The sequence below is a fragment of the Gopherus evgoodei genome, chromosome 6 (genome assembly GCF_007399415.2).
Source record: "Gopherus evgoodei ecotype Sinaloan lineage chromosome 6, rGopEvg1_v1.p, whole genome shotgun sequence".
Taxonomy (NCBI): Eukaryota; Metazoa; Chordata; order Testudines; family Testudinidae; genus Gopherus; species Gopherus evgoodei.
The window spans coordinates 84,773,452-84,792,495 of NC_044327.1; the positions used below are offsets into that span (position 1 = coordinate 84,773,452).

Here is a 19,044-nt window from a genome sequence, read left to right on the forward strand (position 1 = left end):
AGAATATAATCATTGTTGGGGGCTTGCAAAAATGCATATTTAAGGACTTCAAAATATTAAAAAATACATTTTTATTATCTGTTATGCCAGTAATGCACTTGCAAATGTTTATATCTGAAATCATCTGAATACAGCAATGTGTTGATATGACAAAAATCCATGACCAAAGTCGTTATGCTTCCTCCATACAAATCCTTAAATCACATGTTTTAGTGATTGCAGGATTGGGGCTTATGTTGCCTGCATGGTGTTTGTTCCTATCACAGTTAAGGAAAACAGGATGAGTAGACATTTTGTAAATAAACAAATCGCACTAAAAAAATACTGATTCTGTGTGACTGATTTCTGCCCCAAACCAGAAACTGACCCACAAGATCCCAGATTTCAGCTACTAATTGACCAAGGTGGTGACTGTAGCCATATTTATATAATTTTAATTTGGTGCAAAAATTCATTCCTGGAATACAATCCATGTGTGTAAAGTTTTAGCCCAAGCCAATATTTTAGCCCAAACAATTGGGATTTATAACAGAAATTCACAATGACCATTAACTACAGGAATATTGTTATAATTAAGTATCTTCATTACATAAGCGGGAAAGTATGCATGAGAGAGAAAGACAGGAATAAAAATAAATGTGATTAAATGATATACATTAATGAAAATCTTCTAAGTCTCCAGACTGGAGTCTGTACTTACATCAATAAGCTGCTGTTGATCCTTCTCAGACATATTGGTCAGGCTATAATACTTTCCAGCAAGGTCTCCTTTCAGCCCAGCCAAAGCAGTGACTACAACATTTTCTACTTCTCTTCTCTCTGCCCTGGAGCAGGCAGGGGGAAGGCTGAGACCCCGAATACTGCGACCAGTACGTACACGTGATGATAGGACATAGCGCTCATCAAACTGACCTTGGGTAATCTAATGAAAAAAAAGGAAAATCTACACATCGTGCCCCATTTTACATAGAGTAATTTTAAAATTTGCCTTTCTACGTAAAGAATGTCCCTTTATATGTTCTCTTCAGCCAAATGATTACAACTAATTTTGGGTACTCAGAAATGCAACAGACAGGTGCATCAGGGTGTCAGGTTCTAGTACTATGCATGGAGATCCCGAGCGATTTTGCTGACTCACTATGGCAAACAGACCAGGTGGGCCCTCTTAACTCCAACCCAGACATATCACATTGTTTCAATAGCTCCCTGAAAGACAGAGAACTAGGGACAAGGGCAGAAGTTGCTTAGAAACAGCCACACCCAAGATGATGCTTATATTTGTTGTTAATTAAGACAGCAATAAAGGAAATCCCAGGGAAGTGGGTACATTTAGATCATATATAGTGTGTGCACGCGCTCTGGGCTTTATCCTGCAAAGTGCACAGCACCTCTGATCCTGATCCAGCAAAACATTTAAGTACATGCTTAACTTAAGTAAGAATAGTCCCATAGTGCTTTGCTAGATTGGGGTCAAAGTGGCAGACACTACAGTGGAAAGTGTAGTATAAAAGCCTACATAGAACCAAATAGAGGTGCTCAGCATCATGCAGCCTTCTGTTAGGAACAGGGGGGGAAATGCTACCTGCTTACATGAGTTCTCAGGGTGACACTGAACACTGTATGCACAGAGAAAAATGGAAGAGGTCCCAAAATGATTGGTGGAACAGCAGAAAAAACAGCAGAGTTCAGTTCAACAGGTCTTTTTGCAAATTATGAAGGAGCAATAACAACAGTATCAGGAAAACAGTTCCAGGAAGACATTTAAAGTCACCTCTGCCCATGCTCAAAGTGTGTGTGGCGGGGAGGGGAATACATACCAACTCCTGACCAAAATCCTCAAAACTGACTCCTATTTACCAAAGCAAATAAAACCACTTCCCATGACTCTTTGGGTGCCAAAAGCCATAACTGTCTCCTACCCAGCCACCATACCTCCAGTTTCTAAAATTCATTTACTCTGGCCAGTACTAAAATCTTTAGCACATTGAAATTATAAAATTTTGGATAAGCCTAAAAATAAATTGGATTTAAGATTTAAATAAATAATACAAGGGATACTGTTCTGCTTGGACATTAAGGAAGGGGAGGATCACATAATTTAAACCTAATGTGCCATCTAGGACACAGGGCCTTGCATAAGAGGGACAGGGGATAGATTCAGACATCACTTAACCTAGTATCGGTCTTTTCTAGATGTGCCACATTGTATATAAAAAGTTGCTTGGAAAGGGGGAATAAAGCATTGATAAGTTCAGCCATTGTGACATCACAGTTCTGTTATCCCTAGGCTTATTTTCTTTGGAGATGGGAACATTTTTTAAACTATGAAATACAATATAATGTCATGATAGGAAGCTGAAGGATTAAGGATTCAAAATTTGATCCTACCTTGGATGCATCCAGGTCGGTGTGATGCTTCATTACATATGGATCATAGCCATTGTGTCTCACTTTAATAACTGGGTCAAAAATCTCAGCAAATACCTGTGGAGTTAAAGATGTATTAATCCAGCATTGAATATTTTTAACACCATTTTCCTTACCTCTTGTAATCCATGGTTACACAGCGTGGATCTCTGTCCCACTGCAGGGATTGGACCACAGAGAGGTTGAAGAGTCTGCTGATGATGTGCTGACAAGAAAGGGTCTTTTAGCTCTGCCAGAAGATGCTCAAGCTTTGTGATTCAGAGTCCCCAGAGATGCTGATCCTTCTAGGGATGTGTGTTACACTCTCATATAACATCTCATAATTGTATACGTATGTTTCTTCTTGATTCTAACTACTCTGTTAGCCAGCTTGAGGTTTTGGAGCAAAGGAGCTCTCCAAAGATCATCAGAGGATACATGGGGCCTGATTCTCCTTTCTATTAAACTAGAATAAATCAGAACTCTCCTGAAGTCAGCAGAATTCTGCTAGTCTAAAACTGGTGTAATCAGGCTGTCATGGTATAATTCCCCACTCTGAACCTTAGCGTCCAAAAGATGGGGTACCAGCATGAATTCCTCTAAGCTCAATTACCAGCTTAGTACTTGTAGCGCTGCCACCAACCAGGAATTTCAGTGCCTGGTACACTCTGGTCCCACAAAACCTTGCCTGGGGACCCCCCAAGACCCAGTCTCTCTGGATCTTAACACAAGGAAAATAAACCCTTTCCCTCACCAATGCCTCTTCCAGGCTTCCCCTCCCTGGGTTACCCTGGAAGATTACTGTGATTCAAACTCCTTGAATCTTAAAACAGAGAGGAAAATTCACCTTCCCCCCTCCTTCTCTCTCCCCCTCCCAGACTCTCCCTGAGAGAGAAAGTAACCCTAACACAGAGAGAAATTAACCTCTCTCTCCCCCTTCCCTCCTTTCTCCCCACCAATTCCCTGGTGGATCCAGACCCAGTCCCCTGGGGTCTTACCAGCATAAAAAACAATCAGGTTCTTAAACAAGAAAAGCTTTTAATTAAAGAAAGAAAAACAGTAAAAATTATCTTTGTAAATTTAAGATGGAATATGTTACAGGGTCTTTCAGCTACAGACACTGGGAATACCCAGCCTAAGTATACAAGTACAAAGTAAAATCCTTTCAGCAAAATACAAATTTGAACTCCTTCCAGCCAAATACACATTTGCAAATAAAGAAAACAAACATAAGCCTAACTCGTTTTATCTACCTAGTACTTATTAGTCTGGACATATTAGAAACTGTATCAGAGAGATTGGAGAGAAACCTGGTTGCACATCTGGTCACTCTCAGAACCCAGAGAGAACAACCACCAAAAACTAACAGCACACATAAAAACTTCCCTTCCTCAAGATTTGAAAGTATCCTGTCCCCTGATTGGTCCTCTGGTCAGGTGACAGCCAGGCTCACTGATCTTGTTAACCCTTTATAGGCAAAAGAGATATGAAGTACTCCTGTTCTATTAACTCTTACTTATCTGTTTATGACACAGGCTCTCACTTACTATTATTTGTTTGTATTACAATAGCATCTAGTGGTTCCAGTGAAGACTGGAGTCTGAAGCAACATAGTATGTCTGTGTAAGAGATAAACCCTGCTTTAAAGAGTTTACAATTTAAATAAAATCAGACGAAGGGTGCATGGTGAAACTGAGGCACAAAGTGATTTTTCACAGCAGGATTGTGGTAGATCTAGGAATAGAACCAGGTGTCCTGAGACCCAGTCCAATCCAGGGCCCTATCCATTAGACTCCAATATCCTCTCTAACTTGTAGTTCTTTGATAGAATATTTACCTTATATCAAAACCATAGGTGAATGAAATCAGCAGTTTAATGGGGGAGGGAGAGAGGAAGGAGTTAGAGGGGGCTAGTATAGGAATGTTGGGAAAAGAGGGGAGAAATAATGGTCAATAGACTTGGCTCCCACCTTCCCCTGAGAATTCTGTTACTGAGCATAGAGATCTAAGGTGGTTAACTTTAGCTGCAATTATTTTCTCCTGCCCCACCCTACCTCCTCTGAGTAGAGAATTAGAGCTCTGTTGTATTTTTCAGTTTGGCTGGATGGAATGAAGTGATTTTTGTATAATGTTTGGGATGATGTGTATGCATCCTGATGAAGATGAAGCACTGAAGATATGTTCACTTTTCACAGAGAAGGCTCAGTCAAAGCTCCAAGCCCAAAGAAACAGAGTCATGTGCATCATAACCCCATCTTTAGCAGCCCAGTATTTGGGACGTTGGCTGTTACTATTAAGACAGCGAATAACGAAAAGTCCAGCATAATATAGGCAGGAAACCATTGACTATAGTGTTGAATATCTGGAAAGGTGTTATAACAATCAGCCAGTTTTTTCCAGGTCTCAGACTTCTTATTTCAGAATTAAAATAGCCTAATCCTATGTTTCTATCTTTGGTATTCGTCATGCCCCTAAAGCCCTAGCGTCTAGCTGCCAAGCATCCCACATATTTCAGAAGAAAATTTCTTCTCACTTCTACCATGTTTGTTTTTTTACAATATAATTTCTACATCATTTCAGTTTGGTGACATGTTTCTACAGTCTTGCCACAAACTGAATTGAACAGCAGGAGGGAGTGTAGCTATTGCAAGCAAATAAAATATTGTTCCTGTGAGCCCACACTTCATTACCCTTGATAACATTATAGATGGCTCTTTTAATGATGTTTCCTGTTCATTGTACCTCCTGCTGAGAAAACACCAGTATTACCCATATGGTTTGTGGTTTATACACACTCTAGTGTGCTATTTACCTTAAAAGTGAACTTCTCATGAAAGATCTGTGCTGTCCTAACAAGCTCTCATGAAGTATAATGTACAAACTAAACATTACAGTGTAATAAAAATGTTTCACCTCATAAGACTCTTCATCACCAGCAACCATGCCCACAGTTTTAATGAAAGGATGGCCAGGATTGTCAACACCAGTTTGGATACACTGGTCCAGAGTATACCCATTTGGAGTCATCTTATCCCTTAGTTTAGCATATATTGCTGGCGAGAGACATTCAGCCATGCAGTTGTTATGTTTGCGGAGATCAGGATAGTCTGCACTGAGGGGTGAAAAAGACAAATGCATTTAATATGGTAACAAACAGTAATTCTTGGTTCTTTTTGCCAGGTTACAAACATATCAGAAGGAAAGGGGACAGAAAGAGTTCTTACTTGGTCTGCTTGTTTCCCTCTCTTAAACTAAAGTTGTGTCATCCTATCATCCATTAATGGATATTATTCTCTGCAGTATATCAAGAAGCTTGAGGTAAATAGCAGAGAGTTTAAAAGCACGCCTGGTGCTTGGTACATGCATGGCATTAAAATTTAGAAAGGAAACAAAAGCATACAAGCTCTTATCAACACCCCCCACAGTCTGCACTGGCTGCCAGTTACATTAGCAGTACATAAAGATATTTACAATGGAAGTGGGAAGCACTAGCACAGATAGGAGCAACATGAACAATGTTCGGAATTCATTTGATTGTGCTTTTGATAAAACTTGAGGTACAAGTAAAGTTAGTGGACCAGATCCCCAGCTAGTGTAAATCAGTGTCACTCTGTGGACATCTGTGGAGCTATTCTGATTTATACCTGCAGAAAATCTAGCCCCATTATAATAGTTCTGAGTTGTTTTAATTATCTTATTATTTAAAGAAAGCTGTAGAGTATTATAATCCATCAGTAAAGAAATCTTCAGCTCGTAGCATGTGAAGTGACAGTGCTGTAACCCTGGGCAAAGTGAGCTGGGTGGCTGCCCAGGGCACAAAGCCATGGGGGTGGGAAAATGGGGCAGAAAAATGAAGTGGAAAAAAAGATAGTGGGTGCAAATATGCTTACTCGCCCTGGGTGCAAAAATGCCATAGTTACGGCTCTGTGAAGATTTTGCTAAGTCCTTTGATAAAGTGTTGGTAGTGCTTTTAAAGGGGTCAGATTGTGATATCTTTACCCTGGTTTAGTAGCACCTGGATTTAACAGGAATCTCAGCAATCTCAGTGAGGCCTGTTTGTGGAATATGGTATTATTCACTGTAATAAGGGGATCAGAAACTGGCCCATATTGTCATTTTTCAAAAATAGGGCAAAAGTCAAGCTAGTACAAGTCCAGTGAAGTCAACATAGTCCTATCAGGGCTGTATTTAGCTTCTGTGCTCCGTCCTTCAGTTTATAGCTGCTGTGGGAATATTTCAGGCAGAGCAGTTGTGTCTCTTCCATGTATTTACCATGGCCAACACCTTATCATTTGTACATAAAAATATGAAAAACTTCCCTTCAGTAGAGTCTACACTGATAGTTGGCTCCTAGGAATTAGATGACTGATAAGTTAAAGAGAACCACCCTGAACCTTTGTCTGAAATGTGAACCAAAACTGAACTTTATCTGAGGTTTGACAATCTTTGTCTGTGTGGTTTTGTTTTGGTTTTTTACATTTTCATCCATGTCTGCACATCCTGGTTTTGAAGGCTATTGTTCATGCTATTTTGAATCTATCTAAAACCAGGGTTACTAGAGAGAGATCCTGTTCTCAGATTTTGACCTTACAAGGATCTTCTTCCCAGTCTCAGCTCTTCCCTTCCCACATGCATAGGTGCCACATTTGGGCTATGATGACTTCTACAGCTGCTCTGCAGTTTGCTGGGGGACAATTCCTTCTCTCTTAGTCCCCCAGTGAGCTTCAGCAGCTACTTGGACTGGGTGCTCAGTGGAAGATTTAACCCAAATGACTTACCTTGGAGGAAAGAGTTTTCGTCTTTCATGAGATCCTGCTCTCACATTCTGATGATTTAATAGGTATCCAGCAGTTAAGGCCCCTGTGCTAACTGTTGCAAAGAGCACAGCAGTTCTGCGGCCAGCCAGGAGACGAGAAAATGTACTAGTCATTCTTCTTCTACGTTAAGGCTTCTAGAAGGCAAAATAATCCAATATGAAACCATACTTGATGGCTATTTGAACAAATATGCTGAACATGCCAAATAAACACTCACTCTCACAACTGGAACACACAGTAATTCAATAAAAAAGGCAATTCTTAATTATTATTTATTTGTATTGCAGTAGTGCCCAGAGGAAGGATTGGTAGCATTTACTCTATTTCTGTACATAAACCTTTGATAGACTTGAAAAATCATTGGATCTGTTCAGCGCAATATTGAGCCCAACATTCTAAACCCAGCCCGATCTCTCATATGCATATTAACTGTTTTGAGGCTTTTAGCTTTCTCCATAGCAGTAATATAGTTACATGCAGATATCTGTTCATGACACATGGGAAGGTGATAATGTCAAAGTTAGACATAGCAGACAAAACATTGCAAATAGTGTGTAACTGAAAATGAGATTGAAAGATCAAGGAGGTTTAGATTCTGTTTTAAATGTTATTAAATATTATTATCATTTATGTAACACTGCATGAATGGAGCTTTATAGTCTCTTATGATGGATGAACGATACACTATATAGGACAGGCATTGCCTGTAACCGGTACCTTAGCAACACACCAAAAACAGGTACCTATATTTCGGAAAAAAATGTTAAAGCCTGATCCTACAATCCCTTACTCAGATAAATATTCCCACAGAAATCAATGGGACTGCTCAGGGCAATGACAATTACCCAAATAAGTACTGTAAGGGCCTGCACAGTGGGTCCGTAATGCTGAGTTCAAAACACAACAGGATGCCAAAAGCAATTGAGTTAAAATCACCTCTCCCCAAATCATTTACAAATAGTCAGAAAAGTTTTTTTTGACAAGGACAGACATTCATCTGATAAAATCCAAACATCCTTCATGATTTTATTTAAACACTGCCAAATAAATCTCTCAAATCTCCTGGCTGGATTCTTGGCCCCATTAGGGCTGCCTTGCACTGCACTGGTGGTATAAAGCAACCTTAAACCTGACTTAACTGCGAAGCTAGTGAGTCCCTTGCGGCTGTTCTAACTGAAACAGGGATCAAAGGAAATCATAGATTGCCTGAATCTCCCTAATCTCACATATACTAAGCAGGGCTGGCTCCAAGCTAAGGAAGCAGGTGCTTGGGGCCCCCAGTGGGAAGGGGCAGCATGTCTGGGTGTTTGGTGGCAATTCAGTGGCGGGTCCCTCAGTCCCTATCAGAGTGAAGCACCCACCACCGAACTGCCACAAAAGAATGAAGCGGCGTGGTGGAGCTGCTGCCGAAGTGCCGCCAATCGCGGATTTATCTTTTTTTTTTTTTTCCACTTCGCCGCTTGGCATTTTTGCACCTGGAGCAGAAAAGCTGGAGCCAGCCCTAGTACTAAGCCAAGCACAGCTGATCCAGATCCAAGGACTGGGGCTTCTGTGATTACTTTTAGTGATACATGCACAGGAAACTTTTGATAGACTTCAATCCACCATATGTTCATGAGCAGTGAAAGTATAGACATGTAGAAAGTAACTCCACATGATAGCCATATTCTCTGCAAAGATCAAGGGCTATAAATGCCTAGCACACTTAGGTGCACTGTATAAATAATTATATAAATCTGAAGTAACCAGTGAGCTGTGATCTGGTAAGTCTTTTATCCTATAAAGGATACAAGTGGGAATTTTTCTCATCCTCACCTCTCTCTCATTTGATCTCCAAACAGTTATTTACAGAGATTATTTATTCATGGAGGTACATGGGGAATTGCAAGAAATAAAGCAAGCTTGTAAGTGATGCTTAAATTTCTCTTATCCTGTGATTTTGTGAGTTACCTTGAGTTTTGTAAAAATAGTCCTGTGGATAAACTAGGATAAAATGAATCCCAATTACTTAAATGGCTCACAGATCACATCCTTCATACCAACCTCATTGAGACACCTCAGAAGGTTTCTGTATTTACACAACAATTCTCACTTCTGCATCAGGATATTTTTAAACAGTCCAGTAAAAATTGTACTTCTTACCCACCTGATATCCTCATTAAAATGCACAGCTTCAAGAAAAGGAGCCTGATTCTCATTTGCATTTTCACTGATCTGACAGCATAAAGGAGCCTTAAAGTGAATGTGAGTGTAAATTGCACCCACGTCAAGGTCTCCGTGCAGTGCAGGAATGGTATGGCATAGCCTAGGTATAATTGAGAATCAGGCCCAAGCGGGTTTAATTAATCTCAAAATATTTTTAGGAGCTCACTCAGAGTCTATTATTACTAATTGTCTCTCATCAAAGTGCTCAGAGCTATACAGATACAGTACCAGAGTACTGGCAATCTACAAGGCAGATAGAGAACATGGGATGTGCTAGGGGATTCAGAAGTGGGAAATAACTTGAATAATATTTCCGAGTGGATTTGATTTGTTTTGTTTGTGATTGTGGGCCTCAGAGAAGGTTGGAGAGTGAAATCCAGGCCTGGCAAAAACCCCACCGACTTACACGAGAACAGGATTTCACCCCAAGAGTTTAGGTGAATGGGGATCTGACAAATCTGGCTTGGAAGGGTGTTCCATACCCATGGAGCAGGTTATATAAAAACATGAAGTTAGGAGTGGAAGGACAATAATCGACCATGAATCTTCCCAGTGTCCAATCCTTCAGTTGCCCTTTTCAGTGTTGTCTAGGACATATTTCTTCTGTTTAATCATTCCTTAATCCTTTTTTATTTCAGGGATTTAAAGAGGTTAGCAAGCCACCTCAGAACATTCATATCTGTTCAATGAAAACAATGCTTTCATTTCTGAGCACCACTCTGAAGCCCTGAGGTTAATTAGATCATGGTCAAGTACCTCAGTTCCCTTTCCATGCATTTCTAATGATGATTGTGACCTTGCATGTTTGCCATTTCATTGGATCTTCTTGGTATATTTCCATGCCTTTGTGTTTTGTTTTTGAGTTTGCATGATTCTTGCATATCTCTTTACAGGTTTAAAGGCAGATTTGTCTTATGTCCTGTGTCTAGATCAAATAGTTTGATACCAACTTTCCAATGTTCTATACTGATGCACACTAGGCAGCACCAAAGGACATTTTAAAACTAATCAAAGGCTTAGCTGTCTCCTCTACTTCCTGAGTACATACATGATATAAAATAGGGTTTTGTCACTTAGAAGGAGAGAAACTCTGATATATTGGCTGAAAGAAGATTCAATATTTTCTTCGTTGCCCAATGGTAAAAATTTGTCCAAAAACAGAGTATTGGGAAAAGACCGCATTTAAAGAGCATCATTTTGACATGATCAGCCATAAGGAACTGGTTCTGATGATCTTTGCTTACCCTGAAATCGTGTCATAGAAAATGTTACAGAATGCACATTGTTTAAACTATTAAAAATATATATTGATTAAGAAAATGCCCATGTGTCAGAACTTTCCCTGTTGGCTTGAGCCAACAGTAATTTTTCAATGGTCCAACTAAGTCAAAGAAAGAAAGAAGTAATTTTTCAATGGTCCAACTAAGTCAAAGAGTTCATTTGCATGAGTATGCTTTGCAGGACCAGTCCTTAATGCATGTAGGGAGGAAGAAAATCTTGTCAGTGGTTGTCATTAACAGATAGTTAAGGGTAAATGTCTCTTTTTACCTGTAAAGGGTTAAGAAGCTCAGTAAACCTGGCTGACGCCTGACCAGAGGACCAATAGGGGGACAAGATACTTTCAAATCTTGGTGGAGGGAAGTCTTTGTTTGTGCTCTTTGTTTTGTTTGTTGTTCGCTCTTGGGGCTAAGAGGGACCAGACCTACATCCAGGCTCTCCAAATCTTTCTAAATCAGTCTCTCATGTTTCAAACTTGTAAGTAATCAGCCAGGTCAGGCATGTTAGTCTTATGTTTGTTTTCTCAACTTTTAAATGTTTCTTTTTGGTGGAAGGATTTTTACCTCTGTTTGCTGTAACTTTGAACCTAAGGCTAGAAGGGGTTTCCTCTGGGCTATACGAATCTGAGTACCCTGTAAAGTATTTTCCATCCTGATTTTACAGAGATGATTTTTACCTTTTCTTTCTTTCATTAAAAGCTTTCTTTTTTAAGAACCTGACTGATTTTTCCTTGTTTTAAGATCCAGAGGGTTTGGATCTGTGTTCACCAGGAAATTGGTGAAGCCTCTCAAGGCAACCCAGGAAGGGGAAAGTTTGGGAGGGACAGGGAGTGTGCTAGACACTGAATTTCTGGCTGGTGGCAGTGTTACCAGACCTAAGCTAGTAATTAAGCTTAGAAGTGTTCATGCAGGTCCCCACATTTGTACTCTGAAGTTCAAAGTGGGGGGAAAAAACCTTGACATGGTGTGGTGTGGGATTTTTAGGAACCAAAAGCCAGTAGGGTTTTTTTTTCTCTCCTTTCTAGCTACTTGGAAAGCAGCCTGAGGGCAGAGGTGTTAAGTTTTTTTTAACAAGGGTCTTTGTTAAGAGGAGGCTTCAAGCTGTGAGCAAGCAGACAGCAAAAAGGAATTTACAAGCTGAATTGTTTTCTCTCTTTCTACCTCTCGGGTATAGCTAGTTAGAAAATCTCTGTTAACCAAGCAGCCCTGAGCGGAGTGCATCCCAGTCAGTGAGCTGCAGAGGAGTGCAGCCAGCACAAGAAAGCAGAAAAATGAGTGCCAAGGAAGCACTTAAAGAGGAAATGGCTAGGCTGGATGCAGAAGAGAAAGCCAAAGAGGCTGCCCACAAAAGAGCTATGGAGATGAGAGAAAAAGAGCTGGAGATGAAAGAAAAAGAAAGGGAAAGAGAGAGAAAGCATGAACTGGACTTAGCAAAGGCTAGGCCAGATGTACCAGCCAACCCTAACAACCCTTCTCCAGGTACTGTTTCCCTTCCCAGAAAATTCCCCACCTACAAAGCAGGTGATGATACTGAGGCCTTCTTAGAAAATTTTGAAAGAGCCTGCCTTGGGTACAACTCTCTACAGACCAGTACATGATAGAGCTGAGGCCACAGACAATTTCCTACAATTCCTAGCTTCTAATTTTTGTTTGGTGCTACCAATTTCCCTTTTCTACATTTATTATTAAAAAGACAGAGATGCTCTCATTTCCCCTTCAATGGAGGCTGTTTAAAAAAAACTGAAGTCATCTTTCTTGAGTGTAGGATTTTTGCTTTGGAGGCATTTAGTAAAAGGTTCTTGAACAGTTCCCATTTGTTATTAATTTTTTCCCTCCTGTTTATATTCTCTCTCTTGGTGATTTGGCTCATAACTGTTTCAGCTTTGTTAAATTAGCCTTTTAAAAGCACCAAGTATATATATATTACTGTGACAGTCTGTACCCCTCGGTTCACCTCTTTTACAAGACTATGATACATTTTGTATATTTTCTGAAGTATCATTTGAAAACTCAAAAGCTGCTGGGTATTATTGATTGCCTTGATTAAATGTGTGGCAACGTTGTATATAAAGTTATAAAATTCTACTGTATGACATTAGAGACATGTTCCAACTTTAGAAAAGCAGCCACAAACCAGTGCCTCATAGCCAAAAGGCAAACTGATGCCTTGGCCAGGTGTCAACAAAATCAAATGGACCATTGCCTGGTTAAGTGGTCACTCTGACAGGAAAGAGGGTCTGAGCAAAAAAATTGCATCTTCTCAAAGAAACAGCTGGAGGTTCCCATCCCCACAGACCTTCTATCTCCTGAACCCCAGCTGGAGATGATTCTCAAAGAAAAGGAAAAAATATAAAAGAATGGCAAATATACACCCCATGTTATTCCTACCTTTTTCTCTACCCCCAGCAGCTACAACCCCTCCGAAACAAAAACAATTTGAACTTCTATGTGTCATTACTTGTAATCACTTAAAATCTATCTTTGTGTAGTTAATAAACTTGTTTTATCTTAACCAGTGTGTGCTGGAATTGAAGCGTTTGGCAAACTCCACTTGAGATAATACAAAATTATATGCACAAATCCTGTTAATAAAATGACAGACTATGTCAGCTTGTATTGTCCAAGAGAGGGCTGGGCAGTCAAGACATGTTTCTGGGAGAAAGTCTGGGAATGAGAATTTGCTGGTGTTGGTCTGCAGCATAACTCAAGAGTGGCTGGGCATAGCACTCATGCAGTATAGCTGGGAATCATTTACATGCCGGAGACTGTGAGAGAGCAGACCAGGCGTGGTTGCTCTCACAGCGCAGCAGTATAAAAAGCTCCCCCCCATGTTCGAGAATTGAAGGGACTCAACTGTTCAACAGTCCAGATTGTATACTGGGTAAGGTTAAATCAGTACAGTGAGCTGGGTATATGCACAGTTTGTTATTTTAAGTGCAGTTTATATGGTGAGTCCTGGTTACAGTGATTTTAAGTGATTCTCACATGTGGTGGCTGGAGACAGTTACCTTATTTCAGGTGAGGGAAATAGAAACAGTAAAGCATAAAAATGAGTGGCCATGACACAACTGCAAAGTTAGAGATGGCCAGATTGGAGGAAGCAGAAAAGAGTGTGAATACTAATATCAGATGTGGCAGGCAGAAATGAAATGAAAGCAGCAACTGCTGCACAGGAAGCTGAAGAAGCCACCCATAGGAGAGCCGTGGAGCAGAAGGAACAGGAAGCTGATGCCCAAAAGTGAGCCATGGAACTGAGGAACAGAGAGGCTGAGGAACTACAATCTGGAACTGCTGGGAAAACATGGAAAGATCCAGTCACCAACATCTCCCTCCACTCAAAGAAGCTGTGTCCTGCATACAAAGAGACAGACTGCACTGAAAAGAGTACTTCACTTTTGAAAAGCTAGGTGAAGTTCACAAGATTCCTGAGGAAAGTGTCTGCGCTGATTGCAAAACTGTCTGGTAAAGCTCAGAATGTATTTCATGAAAGCCAATTTGGGAAGCTTTGATATATTCTGAATTTAAGAAAGCTGGTTTTCAAAGGTTCCAAATTACTCCTGAAACTTGAGGGTGAAATTAAGAAATCTTAAAAGGAGTGCTGTCATGAGTCATAAAGTGACTATGTTTATAAGATGTGACCTAATAAGAATATGGGTAAAAGAAAGAGGAATTGAAAATTATGACCAATTGATTGTCAGTGCATATATTCAAGAAATGTTCTTGAGCAATGGGATCAATGTAAAAAAATTGCCTGTGTGATAAAAGTCTGTAAAATCTGTAGGAGAGATGGCTACATTGGCTGATGCCTTTAAGCAAGCCTTTTATATCACTACAGGACTTGACTCAAAGACTAAGACTTACCCAAGCTCCTGGGCCACTGGCACAGTCAGGAATACACTCAAAAGTCTGGAGAGTGGGATTTGCTACTGGCACAAAAACACCTTCAGGACCAGACACAACTCCAAGGTCATTTTCACTTGTGGTAACGCTTGAAGGAGGCAAAAGTACTATTCTCCAGCAGAGAAGGATACAAGAGCACCGAGCAGAGCAACTGTTGCTAAGTACATTTCTTGCATGAGGGTTCTTCAGTCTTTGATCAATAATCCACAATATACAATGAGTTGTAGAGTAAGCATATATTGAACAGCTATTTCCACCACAAAGCAGTTAATTTTGTGTGGGAATAAGTATAACAGTGCAGGAGAGCAATACTGCTTAAACAACATAGCATACAGTTTTAAGTCTGTACATAAATTTTACAGCTTTCTTCAGAACTAAATGTAGTTGTCACTATTCTTCCTTTACAGTATCACTTCACACTAGACGAGGGTAATCAAACCTCAGAGCCAATTTGGAACTACCTTTTCTAGAACAATGGTTCTTAACCAGTGGATAACCTGAAACCTCCAGGGAAATCGACAGCAGCTACCTAGAAGGTTAGCAGCTTTTCTATAGTCTCTCTGGAGAGAGATTTGCTCAACTGCTTGTATCCAATCATCTGGAGTCTATTTTTTAAAAAAGATATTTGAATACTAGAAAAATCAGCTATACTGCATACACTGTTAAGTGATCAAATCCCATTGTGACAAATTACTGAAGCCATTGAAGCAATTCTGGTAGTACAGTAAGTCCTTGCTTAATGTTGTAGTTATGTTCCTGAAAAATGTGACTTTAAGCAAAATGATAAGTGAATCCATTTTCCCCATAAGAATTTATGTAAAGTGGGGAGGGGAGCTTAGGTTTCCCGGGAAATATTTTTTGCCAGACAAAAGACTTTGTCTGTTTATATAAACAAACAAACACACACAGTATAAATTTTAAACAGAAAATTTAATACTGTACACAGCAATGATTATTGTGAAACTTGGTTGAGGTGGTGAAGTCAGAGGGTGGGATATTTGCCAGGGAATGCCTTACTGCTAAATGATGATCTAGCACTCAGCTGAGCCCTCAAGGGTTAACACATTATTGTTAATGTAAGGCAACACAAATAGAGGGAACGGGAAACAGCATGGCAGACTGAGGACACACATACAACCTGCACGTGAGAGAGAGAGAGAGATGCTCATTGCCCCTTTATGTACGCTGATGCCACTCTAAGTACATTGCCTTTTTAAGTAGATCAGTACGTTGACAGCAGCTACTGCTAGCAAGTTCCTCTGTCCTGAGACCTGGTGTTTCCCCTGTCCCCTGCACTATAGAGATGGGGCAAGCAGGGGGCAGGAGCAGGGGGACACCCTGACATTAGCTCCTCACTTCCCCTCCTTTGCACAGCAAGCAAGAGGCTCTTGGGAACAGCTCCAAGGCAGAGGGCAGGAGAAGCACATGGCAGTGGGGAGAGGGACAGCTGACCTGCTGGCAATTGTAGCTTGCTGGGCCACTGTCACACAGGGAACTTAGTGGAGTGGGGAACTGATAGGGGGGCTGCCAGTCCACCCTGGTTCCAAGCCCTCACCAGCTAGCTCCAATGGGCTGCTCTTTGTGCAAGCAGTGGCCAAAGCAGGTGGCGGCCAAAGAAAGTTATAAGGGAGCATTGCACAACTTTAAACAAGCATGTTCTCTAATTGATCAGCAACGTAACAACGGAACAACATTAACTGGCACGACTTTAAGTGAGGAGTTACTGTACCCGCTAGGAAGCAGCTTAAAGGATACTTCACTGCATTTAAGGAGGACCTGACATGATTAGCTGCATTTAGGGCTATTATGAAGGAGAAGAATGTTTACTTAAAGGCCTTAAAACAAACCCTGCTCTCATTTACACAGGCATAAATATGGAGACACTGTTCTAAAGCTCAAAGATCTGAACTTCTTCAAAAATTATGGTTTTATAGTTTGGATCCATCTCTAATATTAATGTTTGAAAATTGTAAATCAGATCTTTTAAAAATTTATATAAAGTCTGTGGGAATCCACACATGCAAAAACTCCCCATGCTACTTTCATCAGCAATTTCACATCTGACCTATAGTGATCACCTTCTTTTTGGGCAGGGTTTTCCAGGACAGTTGACTTTTTGGCAGAAGGCTCTTTCAGTCTATTCTAATGGTGTCATATTATGGACAGTGAGTTTGTGATCTGCAGGGAGGTGAAACCATTATATTCAAGCCTCTGAAAATTTCAGAGGAGGTTCAAATTGTGATTCTAAAAGTACAAACCACTTTATCCTTTAAGCTGAAGTATCTTGCAGTCACTACTAATAGTTTAATTTTTTTAAAAAGTTCTCTTTAGAGGACTAAAGAAGCTAGATAGTTAATTGCTAAAGAAGAAGTCATCATTATAAGCACTATTTTCTTAGGCAGGTATTAATGTAGCTGAGGACAAATTTCTGATTCTTTTATATTTATAGTTTATATTAGGAAGCATGTGTTTTTTCCAAAGGAGGAAAAGGTAGAAGGGCCTCAGACAGGAAAAGTGATGTTTCTAGAAATAGAACTAGATTAAATATTGGAGCCCAGTCACTGCTGGTATTAACTACCACACCATGTGATCCTGGCTGACATTTGAAAGGCAACAGAGAGCCATAGCTAAAGTTCACACAGATAATGTATATATTTATATTTTAAATAGCAAACAATAAAACATATTTGAATAAAATGTCAGTATGTGGCCATGCTTGACCTTTCATTCTTTAGAAAACTAAAATGTGACATTACTCAAGCTATGCTTGTTTTGATCACATAATCATGATGTAGCTACATACATTGAACTCAAACTGTTAACCAGCTGTTCTTGATAATGATGCTATTGCAATAAATAGACCCTCATAAGTGATAAAAATGGGATTCAAAAAGAACAGAATTATTCTGTTACCTGATAACACTTCACTTGTGTCATACAAAGCCTGATCCAAAGCCAACTGAAGTTATTGGGAAATTTTTCGCATTTACATTAATGGGCCAGCTAAACCAACTCCATGTAAAAGGTAAAAACAAATCTCCAGAAATCAATAACCATATTTCTACTTTTGCTTTTAATTTTAACATGCATTATCATGAACAAAGAGGCCAGGATTGCATTTCTCTTTTCATAAATCCATTGATCCATGAACCTGTATAAAATTTAATCTTTTTAGATGAATTCAAAATCAGCTTACACTGAAAGAAAGAGAAGCATGAAAAGATGGTAAAGAACATTAAACAGTCCAAAGGAAAAAAAATTCAGGAACAGATGCTCATTGGGTACAAATTGGCATAGTTCCATTGAGGGTAACCAGAGGAAGATCAGGCCCAGGGGTCTATTCCAGAAAGGTGCTGAGTCCCAAACAAGCCAGTGAGTTGTGGATATTGATCACCTCTAAGACGCTGATCTGCTGCATCATATAGCAAGAAAACTTGTATCTAATGTGTAAATAAAGACACAACATTTCTGCTAACTCTTGACATTTACAGACAACACAGACAATTTAAGGTAGTTTCTCTGCAGGGTGACTGTAGAAATGTTATGATTCTGCCAGATTTTATTTATATTTATTTAAAGTGCAACTTAAGTGTCACCATTTGAAGCAGCTGCATAGTGGGCTGACACAGTTTGCTATCATTGCTGTCTGAATAGTTATGCAAATCAGTAAATTATATTCAAATTACAACACCATGCATGGTGCTTTGAATTCATTTTTAATAAGCTTCCCATTCTAAATGCCACTGTTTGTGGAGAACAAAATGCAAGAGGAGTTAGTTAAACTACTTACTCACTTTAGGCTTCTGGGCTCACTGGGCAGCAAGACGTGTCTAACTTCAGCTTCAAGGTCAGTTTGTGTACTGCCAGGATTCCAGGTCATATGAGGAGGAAGGGATGATGGGGGAAGGGGAAAATAATTACTCCACTGGCCAATTCTATTTCATTTAGTGATACTGATAACATTTGTTCTCACAACTGTGCCCTTGAAGGCATAACAAGGGTGAGGCAATGCAGCTCCCTTCTTATATTTATGAAATCAACATTTTCTTTATTTGGCTGAGCCACCAGAGGTTACAATATTGTAAGAAAATAAGAGGCCCAATTCTTAATTGTGATAAGAGTCCTTTGTGCTGCTCCACTAGTGTATATCCAGCCACCTGTGAATCCCCAGCTACAGTGGAGATCATTGATGAAATGGAACCAACTCTATCGCCCCTTCCTCACAGCTGACTGTTTCTATCTGCCAGAACAGTTCCTTAGGGCTGCAGGCAGCCTGGCATTGAATAGAGAGCACTGGGATAGCATAAGCCACCTCCACCCAACCTTAGTCCTGATCTGAGTGGAACTTGGCCAGCACAGAGAAATGGGCTCAGGTAACCTTAAACAGAAAGGAAAGAATCTACAGAAACACTCTGTTTCTTGTTTGCAGTCACCTCCCT

At 40.0% G+C, this 19,044-nt stretch overlaps 1 protein-coding gene across 2 annotated transcripts in view; it reads right to left on the reverse strand.

The window, feature by feature from the left end:
• Nucleotides 1-18,498, reverse strand: part of CKMT2 (creatine kinase, mitochondrial 2) — a 29,858-nt gene extending 11,360 nt beyond the window's left edge. The window contains exons 1-5 of one of the 2 annotated variants that reach the window (XM_030567514.1): nucleotides 18,400-18,498; nucleotides 7,185-7,357; nucleotides 5,320-5,518; nucleotides 2,389-2,484; nucleotides 701-922 (exon numbers count right to left, since the gene is read on the reverse strand). In XM_030567514.1, the coding sequence (XP_030423374.1) occupies nucleotides 701-922; nucleotides 2,389-2,484; nucleotides 5,320-5,518; nucleotides 7,185-7,336 (669 nt within the window). In that variant the 5' untranslated portion in view covers nucleotides 7,337-7,357; nucleotides 18,400-18,498. Of the gene's footprint in view, nucleotides 1-700; nucleotides 923-2,388; nucleotides 2,485-5,319; nucleotides 5,519-7,184; nucleotides 7,358-18,395 lie in introns of both variants that reach the window. The other variant, XM_030567513.1, reaches the window with a different exon arrangement.
• Nucleotides 18,499-19,044: the final 546 nt, after the last annotated feature.